Genomic DNA, 23980 nt, shown 5'->3' with positions numbered 1-23980 from the left:
CAGTAGTATCATGAAATAGAAACTCTGAGATGTGATTATAGAAACTCACCCTAGTCTGGGCAACTGGGTGAAAGCATCTTTAAATTGACTACATAGTATGGGTGAAGAGAGAGAGGGATAAAGAGAGAAAAATAAATACTCCTACACACTGAAAACTAGTCAGCAGACCAAAACTCTAAAACTATGAGAAATATTAATGCTAGAAAAGAGAGCCAACATATCAACAATTGCAACATGAAAATAATTTTATGCCTGACCTGTGGTGGCACACTGGATAAACCCTTGACCTCGAATGCTGAGGTCACTGTTCTGAAACGGGACTCGCATGGTCAAGGCACATACAAGAAGCAACTACTACGAGTTGATGCTTCCTGCTTCTCCCCTGTTTCTCCCTCTCTCTCTCTCTCTCTCTCTCTCTCTCTCTCCCCCCCCCTCTAAAAATTAATAAGTAAAATCTAAAAAAAATAATAATGATTTTGCCTTGGCCAGTTGGCTCGGTGATAGAGCATCGGCCCAGCATGTGGATGTCCCAGGTTTTGTTTTTTTTTTAATTTTTTTAAAATTTTTTATTCATTTTAGAGAGGAGAGGGAGAGAGAGAGAGAGAGAGAGAGAGAGAGGAGAGACAGAGAGAGAGAAGGGGGGGAGGAGCTGGAAGCATCAACTACCATATGTGCCTTGACCAGGCAAGCCCAGGGTTTCGAACCGGTGACCTCAGCATTTCCAGGTCGACGCTTTATCCACTGCGCCACCACAGGTCAGGCCGATGTCCCAGGTTTGATTCCCAGTCAGGGCACATAGGAGAAGTGCCCATCTGCTTCTCCACCCCTTCCTCTCTCCCTTCTGTCTCTCTGTCTCTCTCTTTTCTCCTCCCACAGCCATGGCTTGGTTGGTTGAAGCAAGTTGGCCCTGAGCATGAGGATGGTTCCATGGCCTGCATCAGGCACTGAAATAGCTTGGTTGCCAAGCAACAGAGCAACAGTCCCAGATGGGCAGAGCATCCCCAGTAGGGGGCTTGCCTGGTGGATCCTAGTGTCAGGAGCATGTGGGAGTCTGTTTTTCTGCCTCCCCGCTTCTCACTTAAGAAAAAGAAAAAGAAAAAACAACCTAACTATGTAACTGTCTACTGTAAACTAAATATATTTAAGGTGCTCAAAGAGATAGATGAAGATATAACCTCAAAAAAAGAAGAGATTAAGAAACAGGCAGTAATAAAACAAAAACAAATGGATATAAAAATCAATTATACATTTTGGAACTGAAAAATATAATCATTGAAATAAAAAATCAGTGTCTGAGATGATAAACCATGAACATAGTTGACTAAAATAAGTGATTTGGAAACTTGTATTGAGATGTTCATCAGAATGTAGCACACAGTGACAGAGAGAGACTGACAGATTTAGAGACAAATATATATCATACATCTACAACAGATGTTAAGAGAAACAAGATATATGTATGTCTAATAGGAGTTTGAGTAGTGAATGAAGGAACTTAATTTGTGAAAAGAATTTTGAAGAATTTGAAGAACTCAGAATTTTCTGCGATTGAAGAAAGACATGAGTCCTCAGGTAAAATGTGCCTACTAATTGTGAAATAGGCTAAATGAAAAAAATATTTGCTTTTAGGCATTGTAGAAAAATATCAGAGTATCCAAAAAATTAAAAAATTTTAAATGATACCAGAAAATATAGATTATTTCCAAGGAATAACACATTCAAAGCTGACATTTTATCAGTCAAATTAAATACCAAAATGTAATGGATTAATATCTTCACGTGATGAGTGGAAAATAATTACCAAAATAAGATGTTATACCAGATAATGAGGGTAAGGGCAAAATGAAGACATATTTTGTTACACAAAACTGAGTTTACATCTCATAGACCCTCAATGAAAAAGAATAAAGATTATTCTTTAGTAAAAAGAAAATTGAAGAGGGACAGTAACAGCAACAAAATAATGAGAACTCAAATTGAGCAAAATTATTGTTACATTTAATTAGTTAAGAAAACTATTTTTGTGTTAGGACAGCAAAAACAATAGCAAATAATAAAAGGGTGTTCAAAGGTAAAGTGAAAAGGTCTGTCTTGTGTATAAAGAAGACAGAAATACTGAATATTTTAAAATTTTGTTGGAAATATTTATGCGGTGTGGATATTTTTAAAATTTAAGGGTGCCTGACCTGTGGTGGCGCAGTGGATAAAGCGTCGACCTGGAAATTCTGAGGTCTCCGGTTCGAAACCCTGGGCTTGCCTGGTCAAGGCACATATAGGAGTTGATGCTTCCAGCTCCTCCCCCCTGTCTCTCTCTTCTCTCTCTCTCCTAAAATGAATAAATAAAATAAAACTTTAAAAAAAAAAAAAAAAAAAATTTAAGGGTAATCACTAAAATGATTGAAATACAGTGCTTTCATCCAACAGTGGGTAAAGGAGGAAAATAAGATAATATTGAAAGAAAGGAAGAGGAAAATCCAAAGAATGGAATCTGAACAGTAAAATCAAAGAAATAACATGGTAAATAATACAAAAAAAACCCCCACCAACATGATAAATTATAAACAGATGATAAAAGGATATAAAACTCCAGCTATATAATATTTACAGCTAAATCTTAAGTACGTACACATAGAAAATGTGAAAATAAAAGGACTAGCCTGACCTGTGGTGGCAGTGGATAAAGCGTTGACCTGGAATACTGAGGTCACCAGTTTGAAAGCCTGGGCTTGCCTGGTCAAGGCAAATATGGGAGTTAATGCTTTCAGCTCCTCCCTCTCTTCTCTCTCTCTAAAAATCAATAAGCCTGACCTGTGGTGGCACAGTGGATAAAGCATCGACTTGGAAATGCTGAGGTCGCCGGTTCGGAACCCTGGGCTTGCCTGGTCAAGGCACATATGGGAGTTGATGCTTCCAGCTCCTCCCCCTTTCTCTCTCTCTCTGTCTCTCTCTCCTCTCTCTCCCTCTCTGTCTCTCTCCTCTCTAAAAATGAATAAATAAAAATTTTAAAAAATGAATAAATAAAATCTAAAAAAAATTTAACAAAAAGGGAAAATAAAAGAACTATAGAAGATATTCCTTACTTCTGGATATATACTCAAAAGAGTTGAAAATAGGGACTTGTACATATTCATAACAGCATTATTTACTGAATGTAGCCAAAAGGTGGAAGGAAGCAACCCAGATGTATCAACAAATGAATGGATAAGCAAAATGTGGTAAATATGTATAGTAGAATATTATTCAGCCTTAAAAAGGAAGGAAATTTGGGCATGTGTTGCAACACACGTGAAATAAACCAGTCACAAAAGGGCAAATAACTGTTAGGATTCCACTTATATGAGTTACCTAGAGTAGTCAAATTCATAAAAACTGAAAGTAAATGGGTGGTGGTTCCCAGGTGGTAGGTGAGGAAGGAGAGTTATTTTAATGAATACAGAATCTCAGTTTGGGAAGATGAAAATGTTCTGGACATGGATGGTGTTGATGATTGTATAACAATGTTAGTGTATTTAATGCCACTGAACCATGCACTTAGAAAGGGTTAAGATGAACATTTTATGTAATGTATATGTTACCATAATTTAAAAAAAAGATATTTCTTGGTGAAAATTAATCAGAATAAAGCTGATATAAAGTATTAACAAATGAAAAAATAGATTTTAAGGAAAAAAGAAAATGAAAGGATACTCCATAAAACAAGAGGAAGGATCTAACCTGACTGGTGGAGGCGCAGTAAATAGAGTGTGGACCTGGGATGCTGAGGTCCCAGATAGAAACCCTGAAGCCACTGGCTTGAGTATGGGCTTATCTGGCTTGAGCACAGACTCACCAGCTCGAACATGGGATCATTGAGCCCAAGGTAGCTAGCTTGAGCAAGTGGTAACTGGCTCGGCTGGAGCCCCTCAAACAAGGCATATATAAGAAGCAATCAACAAACAACTAAAGTGTTGGCAACTATGATTTGATGCTTTTCATCTCTTTTCCTTTCTGTCTGTCTGTCTGTCTCTCTCTCTCAATCTCATACACACACACACAAAGGAATAATCACTAAAAAGAGGAAATAAAAGGAAATAATAATCAATAGACAAAAAAGCTGATGCAATTTCAAGAAGTAATTGGCAACTACATAAATAATATGAAAATTTAAATATATTTCTATTAAAACTCATAAAAAGCCCAGACTATGGAAACTTTGAAGCAAAAATTTCAAGTATATAAATGCATACAAATACGTAATAAAAAGAAAATAAAGATTTTTCAGATACACATGGAACAATTACATAAATTGACTAGATCCTAAGTCATGGAGGGTCAATAAATTTTAAGGCCCTGGCCAGTTGACTCAGTGAATATAGCGTGGACCTGTCATATGGATGCCCCAGGTTTGATTTCTGGACAGGACACACGAGAAGCAACCATCTGCTTCTCTCCCCCTTCTCTCCCTCTTCCCCTCCTGCAGCCAGTGGCTAAATTGGTTCAAGCGTCATCCCGGGCACTGAGAATGGCTTGGTTGTTTGGAATGCATCAGCCTCAGGCACTAAAAATAGCTTGAATTCAAGCATCAAGTCTTGCTGAAGGTTGTTGCTGGGTGGATCTTGGTCTGCACATGCGAGAGTCTGCCTCACTATCTCCCCTCCTCTCGCGTGTGTACACACACACACACACACACAAACACACAAAAACAATACTTCTGTATACTTCGTCATTCATTCTAACAGTGATCTTGTTTAGTGTATATAGAAGGCCTTTCCAAATCCCTAACTTTCAAGTTCTTTCAAAATTATTCCCAATTTGCTTGTCCAAGCTTCCTCTTTCACTTTCTAATATAAAGTCAAATTAATCTCTTTACCATCTCCTGAATACTCTATCTTTATTCTTATTCTTTGAATGTTTCTTTCCTTCTCTCTGTCATGGTCCCATATATTTGCCTCTTTTGAAATCTTCCCTTCTAGTTCTAACCCATGCTGATTTTTCCCTTTTATAAGTTTTTAGTTTTTGCAAATACGTTACCTGACAGTTATATAATTTAAAGTCTGTTATATTCATCAGCATTTTTTTTATGTTATCAAGTTCATTCACTGTTAAATGTAAAGTGTATCTGATGTCCTCAACTTGGTTGGCAATGTTGGGGTGGTTGGCTCTTTTCCTTTCTCATTGTTTATAAGAGTTAGCTTTTTCTGCAAAGATGAAAATTCTGTATACATGATAGCACAAATTACTATTTAACAAAAGACAGTGTGTGGTTGGTCATTCTTGTTACTGATTTTCTGACTAACTCTGAGTACTACTGTATTTGTAACATTAAAATTTTATGATTGAGGGTCCTGGCTGGTTGGCTTAGTGGTAGAGCTTCGGCCCTGCGTGTAGATGTCCCAGATTCGATTGCTGGTCAGGGCACATAGGAGAAGTGCCCATCTGCTTCTTCCCCCTTCCCCCTCACCTTTCTCTCTATCTCTCTCTTCCCCTCCCACAGCTGAGGCTCCATTGGAGCAAAGTTGTCCCAGGCACTGAGGATAGCTCCGTGGCCTCCACCTCAGGTGCCAGAATGGCTCCTGTTGCAATGGAGCAATGCCCTAGGTGGGCAGAGCATTGCCCCCTAGTGGGCATGCTGGGTGGATCCCGGTCAGGCGCATGTGGGAGTGTGTCTCTCTGCCTTCCCACTTCTTACCTCAGAAAAAAAACTTTAGGCCTGACCTGTGGTGGCGCAGTGGATAAAGCCTCGACCTGGAAGTGCTGAGGTTGCCGGTTCAAAACACTGGGCTTGCCCGGTCAAGGCACATATCGGAGTTGATGCTTCCAGCTCCTCCCCCCTTCTTTCTCTCTGTTTCTCTCTCTCCCCCTCTCTCTCCTTTCTAAAAATGAATAAATAAAAAAAAAACTTTATATATTTTATTAGAGTATTATAATAGGCACAGATAGACCATCTCTTTGGTTAATATACTATGTCTGATCATTTTAATTATATATATATTTTTTTTACAGGGACAGAGAATCAGAGAGAGGGATAGATAGGGACAGACAGACAGGAACGGAGAGAGATGAGAAGCATCAATCATCAGTTTTTCGTTGCGACACTTTAGTTCATTGATTGCTTTCTCATATGTGCCTTGACCGTGGGCCTTCAGCAGACTGAGTAACCCCTTGCTCGAGCCAGCAACCTTGGGTCCAAGCTGGTGAGCTTTTTGCTCAAGCTAGATGAGCCTGCGCTCAAGCCAGATGAGCCTGTGCTCAAGCTGGCAACCTTGGGGTCTTGAACCTGAGTCCTTCCTCATCCCAGCCCGACGCTCTATCCACTGTGCCACCACCTAGTCAGGCTAATTAACTATATTTTGCAATAACTTTTTCATAACTGATAAAAAAATGAAAACGTTTTCTTAGAGGAAAATAGTATACTTTGAGAAACTCACTGGTAACTATCATAAAATGTTTGTATATTTAAAACACCAGTTTCACATTGCATAAAGATAATTTAACTGTTCCAGATGTTCTGTCCATAGTATATATTGCATATTAAGAAAAAGAAATATAAAATTCCATAAATCTCTTCTTTATTTGGTTACATTGGCATTAATTATTTTATCATTAGGGAAATAGGTAATAATAAAATGTTTTGTTTTGTATTACAACCATTAGGGTGTATTTCTCACAAATAGCTTACCTATTCTTGTTACTGTTTTTTACTTTTTACCCCTTGTATGTTCATTTCTCTATTTTATCAAATTTTCCATTTATTTATTGCACATACCCTACCTTATTCTAGAATAGATTTAAGATGACTATTTTTTTTTTACTGGCCACAATTACTTCTGTCTCTGTTGTCACACACACACTCCACACTTTTAAAAGCCTATGTAAGTGTGGTTTGTTCTTTAACTATTCTCCTGATTGACTTATCACCCAGCAATTAGAAATATATTGGCCTATTCCCGGCCAGGGCACACAGGAGAAGCGCCCATTTGCTTCTCCACCCCTCCGCCGCGCTTTCCTCTCTGTCTCTCTCTGCCCCTCCCGCAGCCGAGGCTCCACTGGAGCAAAGATGGCCCGGGTGCTGGGGATGGCACCGTGGCCTCTGCCTCAGGCGCTAGAGTGGCTCTGGTCGCAACATGGCGACGCCCAGGATGGGCAGAGCATCGCCCCCTGGTGGGCAGAGCGTCGCCCCATGGTGGGCGTGCTGGGTGGATCCCGGTCGGGCGCATGCAGGAGTCTGTCTGACTGTCTCTCCCTGTTTCCAGCTTCAGAAAAAAAAAAAAAAGAAATATATTGGCCTTATGTATGTGGTGAGCCATCTATAGAATTGACCAATACCTCCATAATTTTATTAATTTGCTCTTAACCTTTCTTTCCAAGCAAAGACATTATTCTTTTTCTTGAATGTCTCACTGCAATGTAAATTTTTATAATATAATTCCAAAAATTTTAGATCTATCACAGAAAGTTTTAAAAACTATATTGTCCTGATCAGGCCATGGCGCAGTGGATAGAGTGTCGGACTGGGATGCGGAAGACCCAGGTTCGAGACCGCGAGGTCGCCAGCTCGAGCGCGGGCTCATCTGGTTTGAGCAAAAGCTCCACCAGCTTGGACCCAAGGTCGCTGGCTCGAGCAGGGGGTTACTCCATCTGCTGAAGGCCCACGGTCAAGGCACATATGAGAAAACAATCAATGAACAACTAAGGTGTTGCAACGAAAAACTAATGATTGATGCTTCTCATCTCTCTTCGTTCCTGTCTGTCTGTCCCTATCTATCCCTCTTTCTGACTTTCTGTCTCTGTAAAAAGAAAAAGGAAAAAAGAAAGAAGAAAAAGAAAGAAAAAAAAAGAAAAAGAAAAAAAAACTCCAAAAAACTATATTAAAGACTTAAATTCTTGCATGGTGAAGAATATAATGTCATATTTTAGGGATTGGAGTAAAATTTGCCTTTTATGCTACTTAAATTTAATGTCAAAGTAGAGTTTAACTTGTGTTTTTGAGTTAGATTTTAGTTTGCCTACCATTTTTGTTTTTGCCTGTTGAAAGTTTTCTAGAGTAGGTGATATGTCTGTTGCTCTTCTTGATTTCTAGTTGTTATGAATATGTACAATATAACAGCTTCATGGATGTCAACTTTCTTACGTTTTATCTACCTTTGACATTTTTTTTAAACTTTTTATTTAATTTATTGATTTTAGTGAGAGATTAAGGGAGAGTGAGAGAAAGCGAGAGACAGGAACATTAATCGGTTCCTGTGTGTGTCCTGACTGGGGATTGAACCAGTAACCTCTGTGTTGTGGGGTGCTGCTCTAACCCCCAGTCAGCAAACTGCGGCTTGTGAGCCACATGCGGCTCTTTGGCCCCTTGAGTGTGGCTCTTTCACAAAATACCACATGCGGGCGCTACCTTGATAAAGAATGTACCTACCTATATAGTTTAAGTGTAAAAAATTTGTCTCTCAAAGGAAATTTCAATCGTTGTACTGTTGATATTTGGCTCTGTTGACTAATGAGTTTGCCGACCACTGCTCTAACCAGCCAAGCTACCTGACCAGGGTGTCTACCATTGACTTTTAAATATCTGGTTTAGGAAAGGGAAAAAATAAATCAGAATTACTTGAGTTGTTTATTTCAAAACATATACTACTAGGGATTGTGATAGTTTACTCTGTATGCCATCGCTCCTTGAAAATCAATTCATGGCAATACTGAATCACTGTTACTGAAGGAACTTAAGATAGTTCTCAGGTATGTCAGTTTGTCTTAGTATCCAAAAAGAAACTAGCCTGCATAGTACTTTGATATTTTTATATTTAAAAAGTTTAAAATTATTCATGGAAAAGTGGTATTTCATAAAGCAGTAAATGACTACAAATTTCAAATATGTATTGTATCCAGTAATAAAAGTATTCTTCTAAAGTGTTAAATTAGACAAATACTTGTATCAGAGAAGTTATTGGTTATTAGGAAAACAATCCTGAATATAGTGTCCCTTTCTTTAAGAAAATATTAAAACCTTAAGTAGCAAGTACTAAAATGAACACAAAAGAGAAACTCTTAAAAGTTATTTTCCGTCTTCATTCTTGTTTCCTTTTGTCTTGTATAACATTCACAAAATGTATCTTTTATTACAACCAGTGTCCTGAAAGTTGCAGGTTTCACTTGTCTACTTTCTGATCTACCTTCAGTACAGGTTCCTTCTTTTCTTCTCTCTCTACTCTGGAATTAATCCTCTACCTACTTCACAGGCCGATTCTTTGATGAGAATGAATCCCCTGTTGATCCGCAGCATGGCTCTAAACTGGCGGATTATAATGGGGATGATGGTAACGTAGGTGAGTATGAGGCAGACAAGCAGGCTGAACTGGCTTACAATGAGGAAGAAGATGGTGATGGTGGAGAGGAAGACGTCCAAGGTGAGCGTGGGCCTGGCCTCCATGCTGTGACCATGAAACCCACCCACCCACACAATTTTGTTGAATTTGTGTAGAATTTTTTCATTTATCAGTAGCAGTACAGTCTTAACACAAAGAGGTTATATGCAGTTATTCAATTGTATTTTGAAAACCATTTTATGATAGTGGTATTAGTATATTTTTAAATAATTTAATTATTTTCATTTTTAGTTACATGCATTGTTTATATAGATACAATTTGAAACTCAGAATCTTGAGACATTTTAGAATTAAATTGTTTAAAATGGCTCTAGACTTTACTTAAGGCAAATACTTTTTGTCAGAAAATAATTCTTTTCCAATTTCTCATCTGAAAACATTTTAATTCTAGGTACAAATACTGACCACACAGCCTTTTTATTATGAGGGAAGCCACAAGGGGAATAGTCTCCTCTACATTGAAGATAAGATTACTTCACTACGAATTCAGCATAGGAAGGCTGTTTTTGAAATTTTTTTCTGAGGCTTAAAATTTATATTTAACAACCAGATTGTGAAGATTTGTCTGTTTTATGTTTAATACACAGATTCAACATATTTTCCTTGTTAACTGTATTACTTCTGAGCTTTTAACTTAGTGAAAGTTCAGAATCTACCTGTTTGCATGCAGCCCTACCCATTCATGCATGCATAGCAGAGTATATTGCTGTATTGCAAGTTTTTAGGCCTATTTTCTGCCTGCTTACATTATTTAATAGAATTTGTGGATCTTTTCATTTTCTCTGAAACTTGATTATAAACTTAATACGTGTGTTTTAGATTTTATAATAATATACATGAAATATTTTTTAATGTAACCTGTCTTGATTTACTCCATAACTCCTTTTAAGGTAATTAAATGTTATTTAGGTTCATGAAAAGAATTGTTTTTTATAAAACTCAGAAGAAAATATAATTGTCCTAGAATAATACATATTTAGTAGAAAAAGGGAAACCAAAGACTCTGACTTTCACCTAGGCATTGTTTTGATAGCCTGTCCCAGTTTTGGAAGAATGGTTATTGGGAATAAAGAGAGATTAATAAGTGATAGGAATTATTTAAGGATATGTTAATGAGAACTTCTTAGATACTTTTTGGTACTTTTAAATAGATTATATTCATCTTTTTTATACTCATTCATTTTCATAAATTTTACTTTTTTTCATATTGTGTTTGTGATTTGTTTGGGTTATATTTATTTGCAGTTATAACATTCCTTTAAGGCCTTTTCATACATTTATATCATGTCACCAATTAGAATGTAAGCTCTGCCTGACCAGGCAATGCTCAGTGGCGTCAGACTTGGATGCAGAGGAACCAGGTTCGAAACCTCGAAGTCTCTGGTTTGAGTGCGGGCTTATCAGCATGAGCACGGGGTCGCTGGCTTGAGCCTGGGATCATACACATGATTCTGTGGTCACTGACTTGAGCCAAAAGGTCCCTGGCTTGAGCCAAAAGGTCCCAAGGTCACTGGTTTGAGCTCAAGGTCACTGGCTTGAGCAAGGGGTTACTTGCTCTGCTTCTAACCCCCCCACCCTCCAGCCCCGGTCAAGGCACATATAAGAAAGCAATCAATGAACAACTAAGGTGTCACAACGAAAAACTGATTGATGCTTCTCATTTCTCTTCCTTCCTGTCTATCTGTCTCTATCTGTCTCTCTCTCTGACTCTGTCAGGAAAAAAAAAAAAAAAAAGAATGTAAGCTCTTAGAAGACAAGAAGTTTTATTTATTTTGCCTTCTCTTTTGTTTGTATCCTTTTCTATCTTCATATTTCTCTCCACCACTCTTAGTATTTAACACACATAGGGTGCGCAGTACATGTTGTTAACTGATACTTTTATCCTGTTCTCATTTGATTTTTACTTTTATAACTATGACTAGGGCAATAATCCTTTAACTTTTGCTCAGTTAAGTTTGCTTGGTTTTTACACTTTCAGCATTTCTAGTTTTCATTCAGAAGGGCTTCTATCATCTCAGATAATTTTGAGGTTTTTATTAGAGCAATTAATTTCAACCATAATTGAAAATTATTTCTTATATTTTGGCTATCTTAACAGTGACAACTTTTATTACAAAACTTCAGTTTAATGCTTTTGTGGGGTTTTCTCCATAGCAGAAACACTAATCTTCAGCGTCTTCTCTCTCTGTTTCTGGTGCCTTCCTCCCTCTCATACCCTCATTGCTACTTTCCACTGTAGTCATCAATGCCCCCATGCTGCCTTGCCTTTACTTTCACAAGAAAATTAATTCATTGATTCTAAGGAATATAAGGAAATGTCCTAGGATGATATCCTCAGTGAAGTAGGGAGGGGACTGGTAAATGTTTGGGTTTCTTCATTTGCAAGTGAATCTTACTTGAACTGGGGTTTGCTATTTAATGTTTTTATCCCATTTTGGGGTTCACTAAATGATAGCAGCAGAGGAAAGGGCAGCCAGCAAAGGGACTCCCTTATTACAGAGAACAGAAAGATACAAGAACATCAACTCCAACAAATAAAGAGGGATTAGTTTGGGTGAAATGACTAAAAAGGAATACCAGAGACTCACATCATTTTAAACATGTTTTTATGTTTAAGTATTTAATAATGTTTCATGTTTTAAAATTTTAGTTATAGTATTAACTGTTCAAAAGTGGGGAGGAGAAATTACATCTATTCCCTAGTTAAGTTTGAATATTTGGAATTTAAAAGCATTCCTTCATAGCTTCAGTGTAGAAATATGGAAATAATGGTTGAGTTCTTAGGCCAGTTTGTACTTGTAGCCAAAGCAGGCATAGAGTGGAAAAATATATTAATTAGCCTGAGAGTTGGGAGTTCAGCTGTGTATGGTTTTTCAAGTCACTTAAACTCTCTGGGCCAAAATTTCTTCATTTGTAATGTGAAAGTATTGGAGCTAATCTTCTCAGTACTAAAATGTTGTGGTAACATTCACAATAGAATCACTATATATAAAAAAAGTATTATGGGAAAATATATTTCAGATTTCAGCAGACCTGAAATACATCTTCCCCAAACGCAGGAAAGAAAATGGAAACTACTACAGTCAATTGAAACTCTGCAACTAGAGATATCAAAACAAGGTTCTAGCAATAGGGGCTCTTCTCTGCTCTCTCTAGTATTAGGAGGAGTTTTTTCTCAGGCTGTTGTGTACCTAGGATTAGAGTTTCCAGGTGTAGAACTGTGGTTCTGGCTTCAGCTAAGGACACTCTGGCTTTGGTCTCTGAAGCTCTGGATTATAAAATGGAAGTTTGGCCAGCATCTCTGCCAATAGGGAGCTGAAGAATTGCCAGCTTTATCTCTGACATCTGTTCATATGCATTGATTATTTGGGTCAGCACTGTCTGCACAGTGTTTTCTTTTAGAATTAAGCGAAGTCTAATTTTCCTGTGTTTACAATCCTGATTTGTTTTGGTTTTTGGTTCCTGGTTTCCCGAAGCATCCTAAAAGAAATATTTAGTTTACATTGGTGTAAAAATTTTTTTCCTTGACTTCTTAAAGATCAACTCTGGAAAAATTACACATCTGATAGAATATCTTTTAATTTATTCTTCATTGTAATAATCTTCAGTCTCATAGAAGTTCCAAGTTTGTTTCTCAGAATATAAAAGCATATTACTAAGTATATGTATGGAAGGAAACTTAGCATAGTGCTTAAGTGTCTGAGTCTAAGCCAAGGCTGCCTGGATTTGAATTCCAGCTGCCCCATTTCCTGGCTCTGTCACCTTGTACAATTACATAACTTCTATGCCTCAATTTCCACATCTGTAAAATAGAGGTAAATATAGTTACTTAACTCAACAGTTATGTAGATTCACTGGGGAACAAATTTTTTTTTTCTGTTGCCTGAGGTTTTAGAACTGTTTCTATATATTTCTGCATTGCTGATTCCAAATCTGAAACCTGTTTTTTGATGCATGCTCTAGTTTTTATGCAATTTTAATTTCTTTTTGTTACAGTTAATGGCATGCACTGGTTTTTAAATTGGAGTTAAAGGGCAACTACTCTTGGATTGAACATAACCACAAGGCAATTAATGTTTTACAAACATCACTGTTACATAATTGTAGTAGTTTTTAAATGTAAAAAATTATTATCTGATAAAAACACCCTCTTATTTTGTTTTAATCATGGCTTCTTCGAGTAGGCATAAATGTAAGAATAGCCCTGAAACCTTCTGTTATATATGTGGCTGTTATACACTTCACCGTCAAAGGCGCAATATTTTATCATTTGTGACATGTGCATATATTGCCTATTTTCAAGTTCCCCTTGGCAATCAAGACAAGAATTGGGCTCCTCATATTGTGTGTCATAATTGTGAGGAAATGCTTCATGACTGGACAAAAGGAAAATGCAAAGGAATGCATTTTGGTATTCCCATGGTTTGGCGTGAACCTAAGGACCACAGCAGTGACTGTTATTTCTGTCTGATCCATACAAAGGGCATCAGCAAGAAAAAACGACATATGATAGCATATCCTAATATTCCTTCAGCAATTTGACCTATCCCACACTCTGAGACACTCCCGGTTCCAGTTTTCAATGGTTTTATTTCTTCTAAGGACAAAGAAAGTGAACATGGTGATCAAGTGTATTTTGTTATTTTTTGTTTTTTGGTTTTTTGTTTGTTTTTACAGTGACAGAGAGAGTCAGAGAGAGGGATAGACAAGGACAGACAGACAGGACCAGAGAGATGAGAAGCATCAATCATTAGTTTTTCGTTGAGCATTGCAACACCTTAATTGTTCATTGATTGCTTTCTCATATATGCCTTGACCGCAGGCCTTCAGCAGACCAAGTAACCCCTTGCTCGAGCCAGCGACCTTGGGCTCAAGCTGGTGAGCTTTTTGCTCAAACCAGATGAACCTGCGCTCAAGCTGGAGACCTTGGGGTCTCGAACCTGGGTCTTCCACATCCCAGTCCGACGCTCTATTCCAGGGGTCCCCAAACTACGGCCTGCGGGCCACATGTGGCCCCCTGAGGCCATTTATCCAGCCCCCGCCGCACTTCTGGCAGGGGCACCTCTTTCATTGGTAGTCAGTGAGAGGAGCATAGTTCCCATTGAAATACTGGTCAGTTTGTTGATTTAAATTTACTTGTTCTTTATTTTAAATATTGTATTTGTTCCCGTTTTGTTTTTTACTTTAAAATAAGATATGTGCAGTGTGAATAGGGATTTGTTCATAGTTTTTTTTATAGTCCGGCCCTCCAATGGTCTGAGGGACAGTGAACTGGCCCCCTGTGTAAAAAGTTTGGGGACCCCTGCTCTATCCACTGCGCCACCGTCCAGTCAGGTGATCAAGTGTATTTTGATAAGATGCATGAAGAAATGGTTGTAGAATCTGAAGGGTCTTCTTCTGATGCCAAGCAGTCATTAACCCCTCAGCAGTTTAGCCAACCTGAATTGAATGACTTAGTAAGATTTGGGCCTATCAAAGAAAGCAGCTGAAGTATTAGCCTCCAGGCTTCAAGAAAAGAATGTACTTCACTGGTCAGCTAAAGTATCTAATTTTAGGAAGTGTGAACAAGTTTTTGTGGACTTTTTTTTGGAAGACAAACACTTTGTTTACTGTCATGATATCAGTAGTCTTCTCAGCCAGCTAGGTGTTACCACTTACAGTCCAACAGAATGGCAGCTAGTTCTTGACAGCTCAACGAAGTCTGAAATGTGTTCTCCTACACAATGGTAATGTTTATGCAGCGGTTCGAATTGGTTATTCAACTCATCTGCAAGACGATTATAATGGCATAAAAATTGTCCTTGACTTTCTGAAGTATGAGGAGCATAACTGCGTCATTTGTATGGATCTTAAAATGGTAAATTTCCTGCTAGGACAACAGAGAGGTTTCACGAAGTATCCTTGCTTTCTGTGTTTGTGGGACAGCCGAGCTTGGGAGAAACACTGGACATAGAAGGAGTGGCAGAAACATGAAGCTCTGGAAGTAGGGATGCAAAATATTGTGAATGAACCTGTAGTTAATCGAGACAGAATCATTTTCCCCCTACTTCACATCACACTTCGCTTAATGAAGCAGTTTGTTCAGGCTTTGAATAGAGAAAGTGAATGCTTTCAGCATATTATTTCTGCTTTTCCTGCCTTGTCTTTCGAGAAGATAAAAGCAGATGTATTCGATGGACCTCAAATTCGAACCCTCATATGTGACGAAGAATTTGCCAGGAAGATGAATAAGGAGGAGAAAGCAGCATGGCAGTCTTTTAAGGCAGTTACAAAGAACTTTCTTGGCAACCGAAAACTATGAACTTTTGGTTCAAAGGATGCTGTTGGCTTTCCACGACATTGGATGTAACATGAGCATTAAGATTCACTTCCTGAATAGTCACCTTGATAAGTTTCCTGAAAATCTTGGAGCTGTTAGTGATGAGCAGACTACTGCTGGAGCATCAAACGAGATTGTCTTCAACAAGTACACAAACGCAAGAGCTACAAACGCAAATTTTTGCCTGAATAGAATTTAAATAAGTTTTGTGCAAATTTTATGATTAAAATAAGTGTTTTAATATGTTCTATTTTGAAATTGTAGACAAATTCTGATGCAATCATATGTCTTAGTATATTAGTATATTTACTGCGTTATATAAATTATTATATTTTCACAAAGATGATGCCCAAGAAGACATTCTACTTCATTATGTTAAACTAAATGTTGAAAATTTTACAGTAAGATAAAAACCTAAAATCTTGAATTGCAAAAAAACTGTAGCTTACAGAGAAAAACTGATGTCAGATTTGAGATCAGCACACTCGAATTAGGTAAGAACAAGTGATTTTGTGGATGCAACAAAAATTTTGTTCTCCAGTGTTATATGATTTAAATATTTGTTCAGCACTTAGAACAGGGTCTTTCAAGCTGTAAACTATATAAGTGTTTGATGAATAAAACAATAATTTAAAAAGTAAAAGCAAATCTAGAATTTTTAATTTCAGTTGCCTGCTTTAGAGGATAATTACCTGTGGATTTATTTGTCCATTTTAGTGGAGCCTCACTACTTGGTAGAACTTGCTTTATGGCAGTGGTCCTTTCTTGACCTCATAAGTAATTTAGGAGTTATGCAAGAAATTATGTCTTTATATTATATTTCTTTGTCATTTTATGTTGTGAGCTATTTACAGATTTTGCTGCTTTGTAAAATGGAATATTAGTTCATATAGTTATCTCTAGTGGTTTTTATTCTGTATCAGCTTTGGTTAGGCAATTTTTTCATACTTTACGGGTAAATGCAAAGGTTGTTAGTGGAAACTTGAAATCTGGTTAGAATAGCTCTACTGAAAAGGGACTCTAGTTAATGGGTTTTTTTGTTTTTTTCCTTCTTTTCCAACTGAGAGGCATGTAGATAGTGAGGCAGATCCCCAAAGCGCCCTGACTGCGTCATGCTCTGCCCATCTTGGGCCATGCTCGCAACAGCTATTTCTAGCACCCGAGGAAGAGGCTCCATGGAGCTATCCTCAGCACCCAGGACCAATCAACTTGAACCAATTGAGTTATGGCTGCAGGAGGGGAAGAGAGAGAGAGAGAGAGAGAGAAGGGAGAAGGGGAGGGGTAGAGAAGCAGGTGTTCGCTTCTCCTGTGTGTCCTGACTGGGACTAGAACCTGGGACATGCACACACCAGGCTGATGCTCTACCACTGAGCCAACCAGCCAGGGCAACTTTTTTTTTTTTAAGTGTGTGAGAGAGAGTGACAGACAGGAAGAAAGAGTATAAGCATCAGCTAGTAGTTGTGGCACCTTAGTTGTTCGTTGATTACTTTCTCATATGTTCCTTGACAAAGGGTTCCAGCCAAGCCAATGACCCCTTGCTCAAGTCAGTGATCTTGGGCTTCAAGCCAGCGACCTCTGTGCTCAAGCCAGTGACCATAAAGTCATGTCTGTGATCCCATGCTCAAGCCAGCAACCTCGTGCTCAAGCTGATGAGCCTACACTCAAGCCAGTTGAGCCCATGCTCAGGCCGGCAACCTTGGGGTTTCAAACCTGGGTCCTCAGCGTCTCAGGCCGACCCTCTATCTGCTGTGCCACCGCCTGGTCAGGTTTTTTTTTTTTTCTTTTTTAAGTAAGAGAAGGGGAGATAGAGAGACTCCTGCATGCGCCCTGACTGGGACCCATCTGGCAACCCCCATCTGGGGCTGATGCTGTGCTCATTTGTGGTACTGGCAACCGAGCTATTTTTTGCACCTGAGGCAGAGGCTCGATGGAGCTATCTTCAGTGCCCAGGCTGACGTGCTGAAATTAATTGAGCCACGGCTGTGGGAGGAAAGAGAGAGAAAGGGATGAGGAGAAGTAGATGGTCACCTCTCCTCTGTGCCCTGACTGGGAATTGAACCCAGGACTTCCACACGCCAGGTCAAAACTTTACTGCTGAACAAACCAGCCAGGGCCTACCTAAGTTAATGATGGCTCAATGCAATAAAAATATTCCAAAAGTCCTATGAAATTCTGAAAAACAATGTGAAGGCACCATATTAAAACTTTGCTAAAAGGCATAAGTGCAACAAACTTCTTAAATTTACAGAGACCTTGGAAGTAAAGACTGCCTTCATATGCATTATTTTATTTTAAGGCAGGAAAATACAGCTGTTATTCCTATTCTACTGATAAGATAATTAGAGGTCTAAAAAGGTTTAGGAGCTAGATCATGTTTGTTAAGTGCCTGAGCCAGGACTAGGATTCAGTTTTTTTCTATTCTTAGAGCTTTGTTTTCTCTTTATAATTACTTATTTAAGAATCCACCTCCCCCCAAAAAAAACCCAGTATTTTTTTCAATAACTTACCTGTTAAATTTCTAGAAATTTTTTCCATAGTAGCTTTTTCCATTGCTTTATGGTGATTAAGGTTTTTTTCCTTTTTATTGAATTTATTGGGGTGACACTGGTTAACAAACTTATATAGGTTTCAGATGTGTAAGTCCACAACACACCATCTGCACACTTGTATTGTGTTCACCAACACAAGTCAAGTCTCCTTCCATCACTATTTACCCCCCTATACCCTCTTCCATGCCAGACGCCTCTCCCCACTGGCTGTCACCACACTGTTGTTCATGTCCATAAGTTTTTCCTCTCATTTTTTTTTCTTTTTTGCTCAATTCATCCACCACCCTTAGGTCCCCAATTGCCCTTCCCACCCCTGACAGCTGTTACCCTGCTCTCTATGAGTCTGTCTTTTTTTTTTTTGTATTTTTCTGAAGCTGGAAACGGGGAGAGACAGTCAGACAGACTCCCGCATGCGCCCGACCGGCATCCACCCAGCACGCCCACCAGGGGCGATGCTCTGCCCCTCCGGGGCATCGCTCTGTCGCGACCAGAGCCACTCTAGCGCCTGGGGCAGAGGCCAAGGAGCCATCCCCAGCGCCCGGGCCATCTTTGCTCTAATGGAGCCTTGGCTGCGGGAGGGGAAGAGAGATACCGAGAGGAAGGGGGGGGGTGGAGAAGCAAATGGGCGCTTCTCCTATGTGCCCTGGCCAGGAATCGAACCCGGGTCCCCACACGCCAGGCTGACGTTCTACCACTGAGCCAACCGGCCAAGGCCTCTGGGTTTGATTCTTGATCAGGGCATACAGGAGAAATGACCATCTGCTTCTTTCCCCCCCTCTTTCCTCCCTTCTCTTCCTTTTCCCCTCGCAGCCAGTGGCTCCATGGTTCAAGCATGGCTCCAGGTGCTGAGGATGGCTTGGTTGGTCTGAGAGCATCAGCCTCAGGCACTAAAAATAGTTTCATACTCGAGCATTACCCCAGATGTCTTAAAGTATAAAAATATTTTCAAAATACAAATATGATTTTGGATATAATTTCAGCCTTTATATATAACAGATTTGGGGTTTTCTTAACTAATTAAAGGTGTATGATTTTGTTAGAATATGATTTAAAATGGTTTTCTGTAATTCTAAACAAGAATTTCTGTAAGTTTAACAGGAAAGTTATGGAGCCTGACCAGGTGGTGGCGCAGTGGATAGAGTGTTGGGCTGAGATGTTGAGGACCCAGGTTTGAAACCCTGAGGTTGCCGGCTTGAGCATATACTCATCCAGCTTGAGCATGGGCTCAGCAGCTTGAGTGTGGAGTCTCTGGCTAGAGTGTGGGATCACAGAATGACCCCATGGTCACTGGCTTGAGCTCAAGGTCGCTGGCTTAAGCAAGGGTTCACTGGCTCATCTGGAGCCCCAGTCAAGGCATATATGAGAAAGCAATCAATGAACAACTAAGGTGTTGCAACCATGAGTTGGTGCTTCTCATCTGTCTCCCTTCCTATCTGTCTGTCCCTATTTGTCTGTCTCTCTCTCACTAAAAAAAAAGAAAAAGTAAAAAAGTTATTGAAAGAGAAAGTAGGTTTGTTTGGCATTTTGTATGAATAAATGTAAAGAAGAAATAAGAACACATCATTATGAAAAGTTGATACTTAGTACATAGACCACATGTCATCTTTCTTGAATAAAATTTTACAATAGGATATACCAGAGAAGCTGTGAATGGAAAACCTGTATACCAAAAAGAATAGATTTCAGAAATTTATAGTGTATATGAATTTGGATTCTAACATATAACTCTTTAAATTATATAAAATTAGATTTCTAGACAAATTATAGTAACACCTCAATCGATCAAGAACAAGGGTATTGGGTAACTGTAATGTGAACCAGAAAGTAAGAAAAGTCATTTTTTAAGATGGGAGGAACCAAAAGATGATATTAAAAGCCATATACTAAAAAGAGAGCCTCTTAGTTTCTGATTGAAATATTTTTCATTCTTGTTCTAATATTTACTCTGAGCAGTCTTATTTCAAAACCTGTATTTTGTAGCAAAATTAGAAAAGAAGGATTGCTATTGGCAGATAAACTGACAGTGATGTGAAGTGACAGGTGATACCCATGAAGGACCAAATAAGTCAAACTCCAATGCAGTATATAGAGTTGTTTAATTATAGGTACTCAAAGTGACTTTGAGGATCTTATGTCTAACAATATTATGTAATATTTCTTTTTGGTAAAGAAAAGATTAAGTTTTGGTTTGTATATTTTATATAATTTGTATACTCCACACTACATTGTTAAATGTTAGGGTTATGAATAACTTTTATTTTTGAATTTTACCTGATGACTGTGGATTCATTTTATAATTAGAAAAAATATTTGGTTTTAAGGCATGCAAATATATATAGAATGGTTCTACCAAAGCTTTAATTAAAAGGACTAAACTTCATCTATATAGAAATAATATATAAAAGGATCAACTCTTCAATGTTTGTAGGTTCCTAAAATTTTGTTGATTATCTAGCTTCCTTCCTCTCTTTTCTTCCTTCCATGTATCCATCCATCCACCCACCCCTTCACCCGTTCACCCATCCACCTATCCTTCATCCATCCATCTATCTGTAAAATATTTGTTAAAATTAAGTAATCTTCCAAATATTTATAGTTAGACTTTTGCTCTTTAGCCAAGCAGCTGAGAAATAGAACAATATTTGCAGTATAAAGTAACAAGCAGAAAAACTACCTGAGAAAAGAAACATTTTTTAAAATTTTATTTCTGCTAGTGACTTTAAAAATAATATTCTTGATACATCATTATTTCCCTTTCAGATGATGAAGAACGAGAACTTCAAATGGATCCTGCAGATTATGGAAAGCAACGTTTAAATGATGTCCTTTAAGTCCTAAAGGAAAACTTCAGAAAACCTAAAGTGCTGTAAAATGAAATCATTTCTACTTTGTCTTTTTTGACTTTTGTTGTAAAGATCAGTTGTATCCGTTGTAAAGATACATTGAGATAGATTTAAGAAAAAATTTTAATGAAGGAATGTACCCATGTACATATGTGAACTTTTTCAAATTGTATTATTAAAGCAGGGACCTTTTTTGTTATATTACAGTTGAGCCAAAAACAAAGTAAGCAAAATTGTAGTCTTTGCATTGAAAGCAATCTAAGATATATTTTACATTTTATTGAGCCTATTTACACAAATAGACAAACAGGAATAATGGTTGTACAGTTTATAAGTTGAACATAGATAGCAAAACCACAGTGAGAACAGTTATTCAGCTGAAACTTTTTATACATTAATATATTGTTAACCCAATAGGCATTCTGTTTTACATACCCCTTATCTCATGCTCTTCCAGGAATTACACCTAGAGTAGTTAGATAAAAGAGGGGAACCTGGAAGCCAAATACTGGCAGCATGTGTGCAAAATCACTTCCCTACTCCTTTTGTTTATACATGAGTGCTGATGTGTTTTGGCAGGTAAGCTTTCAGCTGAGACCTGATGAAAGTTGAGATAACCTGCAAAGACATACAATTTATGAGTTATACCTTAGTTCATGAAATTGTGAAATGCATGATTGACAATTATTTTCAACATTTTATTTCACATACTACCCATACTGTTTAGCTATAACCAGCACTGGTTAAAATTTTTATATTTTCAGAGTTCAAGTTGGTGAATAATTCATGATTTAAATGCCAGATTCTGAAAGAGGATGAATCAACTTTGAAATGAATCTGCAGTCAGTATTTCAAAGCTTCTATGGTAGTTTTAGTGACATTATTCACTTAGACATTTTCAAAATTACTAAATAAGGAGTTTTAACAGATTTTTATTAATACACAGGTAAATAAAACTACAGTGAGATCTACAGCCATTTTATTAAAATAGCTTAAAAGTTTATAATAAAGATGAAGAATCTTTATAATTACTTAATTAGTTAAGAACCCATAAACCACATATATGCTAGTCTTAAAAGATTATTTTAAATGCATTTATCTGATTTGACACTTTTCACTAGAGAATATGTAAACTGGCTAATCCTTGTTTTCTGAGTTAAAGCACTTTTAAATCTAACCCCCACACACACCTCGGCAACCTGCAAAATAAATGGTTTTGATCATGAGGAGAAATTTAAGGTTGCTAACTCTGTGTTTCAGAAGGGCTACTGGTAATTGCACATAAACATGAAATGATTCCCCTCCCCCTTGTACTCAGGTTCTAGTCAAAATTCAAATTTATAGATTTTAAAAAATGGTTTTCACTTATTAGAGGTACAAAACTTCTTAAATTTTAGAAATTATTAAGCAACCAGGAAAAGATATAGTGATTTACTAAAATTGTTTTTTCTACCATATCAAAGTAAGCAATTCATGCATTTTGCTATGAGTTAGAGTCACGCTTATAAATGAATAGGTATGATAGTTTACAGAAATTTTTAAAATGGATTTAAAGGGAATTAATGTATACCTTATGGGCGTTAGGGTGGGAAGATGAATCTAAAACATACTCCTAGTAATACTTTGTTTAATACTGTAAAATCTTTACAAATGAAAACCGTGAAATTTCCTGCTTTAGTTCTTTTGTCATAAAAACAATCACTTGGTTATATGGTAGCTATTACTTACACAGCAAAATTTCTTCAGTTAGCAGTCTAGACCTTTTGTACACTGAAAAATCTTGGACCAGTTGGTATTTCCGAGCGTATTAACATTTTAATGCTATAAAATACTATGAGTCTCTTAAAATTCTGATATTCTACAATCTGTATTAGACACGCTGGTTTTATAATGTTTTACTTCTGCCTTAAGATTTAGGTTTTCTAAATGTATTTTTGCCCCGAATTAAGTGTTAATTTGATGAAAACTCTGCTTTTGAAGTCATCACTTACTGGGTTCTAATAAATTAAAAATTAAACTTGTTTTACTATTTTGCTGATTCTGATAACATATATACACATCACATTCATGTAATGCAAAGTTACATTTTAATGTTAAAATTTGAGTAAATTTAGAATTTATTTTAAGCTGAGCTAAAGTAGAATGTCAGAAAATTTTACACCAGGGCTCTTTACTGTAGTACTAGTTTAATCAACAAATTTTGAACTCTTCCTATGTGCCCAGCATTGTTCTAGATAGTATGAATCTGCGGTGGATAAGACCAGGTTTCTTTTCTCATAGAGCTTACTACATTCAACTGGGAGCAGTCAGACAACATACAAGGTAAACACATGAGCCAGGTAATTTTATTTTATTTTATTTATTTATTTATTTTTATTTTTTTTTACAGAGACAGAGAGAGAGTCAGAGGGATAAAAGGGACAGACAGACAGGAATTGAGAGATGAGAAGCATCAATTATTAGTTTTTTGTTGTGCATTGCAACACCTTAATTGTTCATTGATTGCCTTCTCATACGTGCCTTCACCGCAGGCCTTCAGCAGACCGAGTAACCCCTTGCTCGAGCCAGCAACCTTGGGCTCAAGCTGGTGACCTCGGGGTCTTGAACCTGGGTCTTCCGCATCCCAGTCCAACGCTCTATCCACTGCGCTACCACCTGGTCAGGCTTATTTATTTTTTAACAGGGACAGAGAGAGAGTCAGAGAGAGGGATAGATAGGGACAGACAGACAGGAACAGAGAGAGATGAGAAGCATCAATCATCAGTTTTTCATTGTGACACCTTAGTTGTTCATTGATTGCTTTCTCATATGTGCCTTGACTGTGGCCTTCACAGACTGAGTAACCCCTTGCTCGAGCCAGCGAGCTTGGGTCCAAGCTGGTGAGCTTTTTGCTCAAGCCAGATGAGC

At 37.8% G+C, this 23980-nt stretch overlaps 1 protein-coding gene across 7 annotated transcripts in view; it reads left to right on the top strand.

The window, feature by feature from the left end:
• Positions 1 to 23094, top strand: part of GOLM2 (golgi membrane protein 2) — a 123038-nt gene extending 99944 nt beyond the window's left edge. For 4 of the 7 annotated variants that reach the window (XM_066276620.1, XM_066276618.1, XM_066276619.1 and 1 more), the window contains 2 exons: positions 9216 to 9383; positions 20991 to 23094. In XM_066276620.1, the coding sequence (XP_066132717.1) occupies positions 9216 to 9383; positions 20991 to 21061 (239 nt within the window). In that variant the 3' untranslated portion in view covers positions 21062 to 23094. The remainder of the gene's footprint in view (positions 1 to 9215; positions 9384 to 20990) is intronic. The other 3 variants (XM_066276623.1, XM_066276622.1, XM_066276621.1) reach the window with 1 other exon arrangement.
• Positions 23095 to 23980: the final 886 nt, after the last annotated feature.

Source organism: Saccopteryx bilineata, chromosome 4 (genome assembly GCF_036850765.1).
Source record: "Saccopteryx bilineata isolate mSacBil1 chromosome 4, mSacBil1_pri_phased_curated, whole genome shotgun sequence".
NCBI lineage: Eukaryota > Metazoa > Chordata > Mammalia > Chiroptera > Emballonuridae > Saccopteryx > Saccopteryx bilineata.
The sequence above is the reverse complement of the archived record's forward strand: the minus strand, read 5'-3'. Positions and strand labels throughout refer to the sequence as shown.